Genomic DNA, 7,317 nt, shown 5'->3' with positions numbered 1-7,317 from the left:
CAGACCTGAAGAAGCGAACGGCCGAAGAATGTGGAGGTACAGTCAAGTATTGGCTGACAAGTTTTGGAACAGTTTCCTCCTCCACTATCTACCGTCTCTACAGACCCGCCAGAAATGGGTGAAAGAAAGAGACAATTTGACGGGAGGCACAGTCGTCATGATTATCGACCAGTCACTACCCCGAGCTATGTGGCCGGCCGGCCGCGTAAGCAAAGTGATCACTGGTGCCGACGGAAAGGTCAGAGCGGCAGAAGTGCTCGTCCAAGGGCGGACATACACCCGACCCGTGGCGAGGCTGATAGAGTTGCCAAGGCTCCCCGACTCTCTTGATGACGACCATGACCCCCTGACTTTGTGAACTGCCCTACCCTCACAACGGACATTGAGTAGTGGACAGTGCGATTAATCTGTCTCTGCTTATCTAATTAGGTGCGGACTAATTAGGAGGCGGCTGTTACAAAGGGTCAGATTAAACCGAATATATATATTTATTACTTGAGATATATTGTATAGTATTTGTATATCGTCTGATATCCCTTGTATATTCTTTGTACATATACACGGAATATCCCTTTACCTAGTACAGGCCAGACCATAATATTCGTTCTCCTATTGGACAGCGATCCCCTAGGCGCCACGGCCATACCCCCCAATGTCTAGTTCAAAGTCACCGCTAAGACATGCCTGGACATGCCCGGTTCTGCGCAAGAATACGAGACAGAAATAAGGCTGGTACTAGATTGTTCACCTTACGTATAAATACGGCGCAGGTGAATACAGCAGTATGTTAACCAATAAGTTGAAGCCTCACACCACGATACAACGTGCTGTGAAGTGGGCCCGTTTTGCCCCGAAATAGAGCCTTGAGACCGCGTGCGAATTGATAGCTGAAGTGTCAGAGTTTAACGCTGGATCGTCGAGTTCGACCTATTCTATTATTAAGTAATAGTCTATTATGTATAGTGTATCGTGCGGCTACCGTTCTACAGTGACCAGCATTACCAACGTTTCATCGTACCGAGCTAGTGTGCTTATCCAGGCTAGGCAGCCTAACCTGGTGCCGTCATCCGAGGAGCCCTAGACGAGAACCGTTGTAACATGCGTTACTTTATGAAGAAGATGTCAATGTGTTGATAAATGAAGTGTGGGCCCAATATGTTAGGATATGCCAATGTCAGCATATTTGGGTCACTTGACCTTTAAGATTCCAGGTATGGGTGTGGTTAGGGGCGGTCCTAACCATCATCATTTACATTTACATTTAGTCATTTAGCTGACGCTTTTATCCAAAGCGACTTACAAGTTCTGTACGACAAGCCATCAGGAAGGGCACAACTCTATCAGCTGAGCAACAATGTTCATCAAAGTGTTGAGTGCTACAGTGTAGGTTAGTTTATTAGGACAAGTGCATGACAGTACGGTTAGTTAGGGTTAGATTTTTTTTTTTTTTTTTTTTTTTTTTTTTAATTCAGATAATGGTTGAAGAAGTGCGTCTTTAGTCGACGGCGAAAGATTGGACGTGATTCGGCTGTCCTAACTGGGGTGGGTAGTTCATTCCACCATTGTGGGGCAAGGACTGAGAATAGGCGACTTCTCTTTGATGACCCTCCCGGAGCTTGGATAGGAGTAGGTCTGAGGCGGCCAGAAGATGCAGAGCGTAGGGGTCTTGAGGGTGTGTAGTTAGAGACCATTGACCGGAGGTAGGCGGGAGCGGTTCCCTTTGCCGCACGGTATGCTAGGTCGAGGGCCTTGAAGCGGATTCGTGCAGCAATGGGGAGCCAGTGCAGGTCCCTAAGAAGTGGGGTGACATGGGCCGACTTCGGTAGGTTTGAGATCAGGCGGGCCGCTGCGTTCTGAATGAGTTGAAGAGGCTTAGTGGCAGTGGGCGGGAGGCCAGCGAGCAGTGCATTGCAGTAGTCGAGGCGGGAGATGACTGTTGATTGGACGAGGAGTTGGGTGGCTTCTTTTGTCAGGAAGGGGCGTATCCTTCTGACGTTGCTCAGGAGGAATCGGCAGGTTCTGGTCGTCGCTGCGATGTGAGCAGAGAAGTTCAACTGGTCGTCGAGGACAACACCAAGGTTCTTGGCGGTCGGGGACGCAGTCACAGCTGCATTCTCGACTGTGATTGAAAGGTCGGTTAGGGGGGAGGATTTGGCCGGCAGGTGGAGCAATTCTGTTTTGCTTAGGTTCAGTTTGAGGTGGTTGGACGTCATCCAGGCTGAGATGTCGGACAGACAGGCCGAGATCCGCACAGAGACGTGGATATCTGAGGGAGGGAAGGAGAGGAAGAGTTGAGTATCGTCGGCATAACAATGGTAGGAGAAGCCATGAGACGTGATAATGTTACCCAGTGATTTAGTGTAGAGGGAGAAGAGAAGGGGTCCTAAAACCGAGCCCTGGGGGACACCCGTCCGCAGGGGGCGGGTGGCCGACAGGGTCCCTCTCCATGACACTTGGTAGGAGCGGTCATTGAGGTATGATGACAGCCATGTCAGCGCAGAGCCAGCCACTCCCATTCCTGCGAGGGCCGCAAGGAGGATCTGGTGGTTGACTGTGTCGAAGGCTGCAGATAGATCTAGGAGAATCAGGACAGAGGAGAGGCCTTTCGCTTTTGCTAAGTGAAGTGCCTCTGTGACCGCAATGAGGGCTGTCTCTGTGGAGTGACCAGTCCTGAAGCCTGACTGATTAGGGTCTAGGAGGTCATTCTGTAAGAGATAAGTAGTGGGGGGGCCATCTTGGATTGGAATCATGGCCTCATGGAGTTTTGTTTGCTACTGCTATTGTGAGAGGAAGGAGGGATTTTGCCAGGCCTCCAAAAACATTATTCGGTAACCAAGGACAGGTCAGCTGCAGTGGTGCTTCCCAGTGGATTACTATTTTTGCCTTTCCTTTTTCTAAGATGTGGATCAACCCAGGACTTATCACCTTTTGGACACTCAAAGGTTTGAGTGTTGCTGGACAATACTAGCTCTACCATGCAGGCTGCATGGTCGGGTAGGCCTGAACATTAACATGGTTACATTAGACATGGTAACATTATAACATGGTTGCACTAGACATGGTAACATTAACATGGTTACATTAGACATGGTAACATAATAACATGGTTGCATTAGACATGGTAACATTAACATGGTTGCATTAGACATGGTAACATTATAACATGGTTGCATTAGACATGGTAACATTAACATGGTTGCATTAGACATGGTAACATTATAACATGGTTGCACTAGACATGGTAACATTAACATGGTTACATTAGACATGGTAACATAATAACATGGTTGCATTAGACATGGTAACATTATGACATGGTTGCATTAGACATGGTAACATTAACATGGTTGCATTAGACAAGGTAACATTATAACATGGTTGCATTAGACATGGTAACATTAACATGGTTACATTAAACATGGTAACATTATAACATGGTTGCATTAGACATGGTAACATTAACATGGTTACATTAGACATGGTAACATACGGTACATTAGACATGGTAAACATTTATGTTGGGGCTAATGGACTGTAAAACTGACGGGACCGTTCTTATTGGTTTGAGATGATTTTTGTTGTACCATACGTTGCTATGGGGTGCCCCATTTATTTTGATCTTCTTTTGGTTAATACAACACTTTGAATTTAACACTGTTCCAGTACTCTCATTCTTTATAGCTGAACAGGTTGTTTATTATTATCAAGCTTGTTACAGAAATGGCAACCACGAAGGGACTTTAAAAAAAAAAAAAAAAGGAAAAAAAACAGTGACAAATATTCTCTATGTTGTTGTTAGGAACTTTTGTTTTGTTTTGGTAGTTTGGGGTTGCTATACCATGGCTACATCTATGCATTCTCCTATTCAAGGGAGTATTGTTGGAGAAGAGGTTTCCTCAGACCAGGGAGAGGGAGAACTTGCTGAGGCTACTGACATTACACAGCTTCAGTCACGTTTGAGTGCTGTGGAAAGAGAGATCCAGGCTTTCCATGTAAATACAACTAGACAAGATGACATTCTCAGGCATTACATTGACCGTGAATGTCAACGACTACAACACACTTTTCAGAGCGATATTAATAAACTCCAACAGTCATTGGTGGAGTGTTTGAAAAGACGAGACAAACAGCTTAATGCTCAACCACAAAACCCCATCAGGAGGGCTAGCACTCCTGTACGGGATGATGCACCATCTGTTCACTTTTCAGAACATTTTGAACATGGTGGTATTGAAATGGAAACTGAGGAGCAAGGTTCCCTGCCTTTCATGCCTAGACCCTTGCCCTTGCCTCTACTGCCTGTAGTAAATACTCTACTGCTGCCTGGAGTAAGTCCTCTACTTCCTGGGCCAGACCCTCCACAGTGGCAGCCAGGTGAGCTGATCCAGTTTGAGTCTTCCTTTGAACATTCGCATAATGAGCACGAATCTGTGGAACAAGGTCTCACACCACTATGGGATGGGGCAATGGCTGCACCGCATAAAAAGAGGAAGCCCTTGGTGGGGCTGTACTTAGCAGCGACCCCTATAGCCCAGTGCGATCGGCAACGGGAGCGGAGAGAGGAAAGCAGAGAGCCCGAAGGCAGCAGCTCTCACCACCGCCGGTCCAGGTTACTACCTAGCACCGGGAAACACACTAGAGAGTCACCGCCGGCACAAGACGACCATTACCAACCAGTAACCATGAGCAGCGAAGCCGCCGAAACGCAACAACCATTGCAGCCCGCTGACGACGCAGAGAGCCCGTCCAGCCCGGCCGCCGAAGCTTCCGCGGCGGATAAGAAGGTCATCGCAACAAGAGTCTTGGGGACAGTCAAGTGGTTCAACATCAAAAATGGATATGGTTTTATCAACAGGAATGACACGAAAGAGGACGTGTTTGTACACCAGACGGCCATAAAAAAGAACAACCCAAGGAAATACCTTCGCAGTGTTGGAGATGGAGACACTGTGGAGTTTGATGTGGTTGAAGGGGAGAAGGGAGCAGAGGCGGCCAACGTCACCGGCTCAGCAGGCGTTCCAGTCCAGGGGAGCAAGTACGCCGCTGACCGGAACCGCTACAGGCGCTACCCCCGCAGGAGGGGCCCACCCCGCAATGGAGAATACCCAGATAACTACCAAAGCGATGGCGAGGGCGAGCCGCCGAGTAGCGGGAGCCGTGAAGGCCGCAAGAAGAGCAGCTGCGAGGGGGCAGAGAGAGCCCCAGAGGGAGACATGCAGCCACAGCAGCGCAGGCCCTCCTACCCAGGCAGACGGCGCTACCCGCCATACTTTGGAGTAGGAGAGGAGGTATGGGTTAAGTTGCACCCACTGTCTGATGCCAAGGCCATGTTTATGGCAAAACTTGCTCCAAAGTGGAGAGGGCCAGCCACAGTTCTCAGACATTTAGGGTCAGTGGACTACAGAGTAGCCATGGATAGCAGTCCCACCACCCATGAAACCTTGCATGTTGAGAACATGAAGATGTTTTATGGCGGTGGTACTACGCTTGGTGGGGGGGATGTGTAACATGCGTTACTTTATGAAGAAGATGTCAATGTGTTGATAAATGAAGTGTGGGCCCAATATGTTAGGATATGCCAATGTCAGCATATTTGGGTCACTTGACCTTTAAGATTCCAGGTATGGGTGTGGTTAGGGGCGGTCCTAACCATCAGGGGGCCATCTTGGATTGGAATCATGGCCTCATGGAGTTTTGTTTGCTACTGCTATTGTGAGAGGAAGGAGGGATTTTGCCAGGCCTCCAAAAACATTATTCAGTAACCAAGGACAGGTCAGCTGCAGTGGTGCTTCCCAGTGGATTACTATTTTTGCCTTTCCTTTTTCTAAGATGTGGATCAACCCAGGACTTATCACCTTTTGGACACTCAAAGGTTTGAGTGTTGCTGGACAATACTAGCTCTACCATGCAGGCTGCATGGTCGGGTAGGCCTGAACATTAACATGGTTACATTAGACATGGTAACATTATAACATGGTTGCACTAGACATGGTAACATTAACATGGTTACATTAGACATGGTAACATAATAACATGGTTGCATTAGACATGGTAACATTAACATGGTTGCATTAGACATGGTAACATTATAACATGGTTGCATTAGACATGGTAACATTAACATGGTTGCATTAGACATGGTAACATTATAACATGGTTGCACTAGACATGGTAACATTAACATGGTTACATTTGACATGGTAACATAATAACATGGTTGCATTAGACATGGTAACATTATAACATGGTTGCATTAGACATGGTAACATTAACATGGTTGCATTAGACATGGTAACATTATAACATGGTTGCATTAGACATGGTAACATTAACATGGTTACATTAGACATGGTAACATTATAACATGGTTGCATTAGACATGGTAACATTAACATGGTTACATTAGACATGGTAACATACGGTACATTAGACATGGTAAACATTTATGTTGGGGCTAATGGACTGTAAAGCTGACGGGACCGTTCTTATTGGTTTGAGATGATTTTGGTTGTACCATACGTTGCTATGGGGTGCCCCATTTATTTTGATCTTCTTTTGGTTAATACAACACTTTGAATTTAACACTGTTCCAGTACTCTCATTCTTTATAGCTGAACAGGTTGTTTATTATTATCAAGCTTGTTACACCGTGTGGATATGTACACTGGATAACCTACCCGACGACTACAGAGCCCTTTTCGGCTGGATTATATTTGCTTTGGTCCTGTAGCTGTTGGAGCGGAGAATCGTCTACACCCACTGTTGTGTGGGATTTACCCTGTGAGGAGCACCGTCGAGCCCGCCTCTAGTACTCTGAGGCTGGCTAGCTTTCCTCCATGCGGCACTGCATACCGGAGAATAGCCGTCTACGGATCAAGGGATTATTGCACTGTCTCCTGTACCTGGAGTCTCCTTATTCCTCGTTGACCCAGACTTTCTGCTACCGACAAATCCTCTCCCCTGCTGGCTTACAACCGGAGGGACCCCTTTAGTATCTCCAGCTGATCTACTAGTGTACCATATATAATTCTTATGATACAGGTGGTATTAATTATCTCCTGCGTAATATGCTCATGGACTTACGCTCTTGACCTATTCATGCACATTCTTCGCCTTACAAGCGCAACTCTCAATCTTGATAAGTAATGTAAGATAATCTTCGTGCTGCTAATAAATATTCTTCTAAACAGTATTTCTTGTGAAGCCGTGTTATTGTGGGTGTGTTCATCTCATATACCTGTGTACTGTATGGCCAGTAGTAATGTACATAACTCAGTAGTGGTTTAATGATACCATACTTATTCAATACAGTCAGGG

The 7,317-nt window shown here is 46.6% G+C and overlaps 1 protein-coding gene across 1 annotated transcript; it reads left to right on the top strand.

The window, feature by feature from the left end:
* Positions 1 to 4,667: 4,667 nt before the first annotated feature.
* On the top strand, positions 4,668 to 5,507 carry LOC311231769 (Y-box-binding protein 1-like; the record flags this gene model as incomplete). Its single annotated transcript, XM_084318392.1, has 1 exon — positions 4,668 to 5,507. The coding sequence occupies exon 1, from the start codon at positions 4,683 to 4,685 to the stop codon at positions 5,505 to 5,507; it is 825 nt and encodes a 274-aa protein (XP_084174518.1). The 5' UTR covers positions 4,668 to 4,682.
* Positions 5,508 to 7,317: the final 1,810 nt, after the last annotated feature.

The sequence above is a fragment of the Notolepis coatsorum genome, assembly GCF_963971535.1.
Source record: "Notolepis coatsorum genome assembly, chromosome: 7".
NCBI lineage: Eukaryota > Metazoa > Chordata > Actinopteri > Aulopiformes > Paralepididae > Notolepis > Notolepis coatsorum.
The sequence above is the reverse complement of the archived record's forward strand: the minus strand, read 5'-3'. Positions and strand labels throughout refer to the sequence as shown.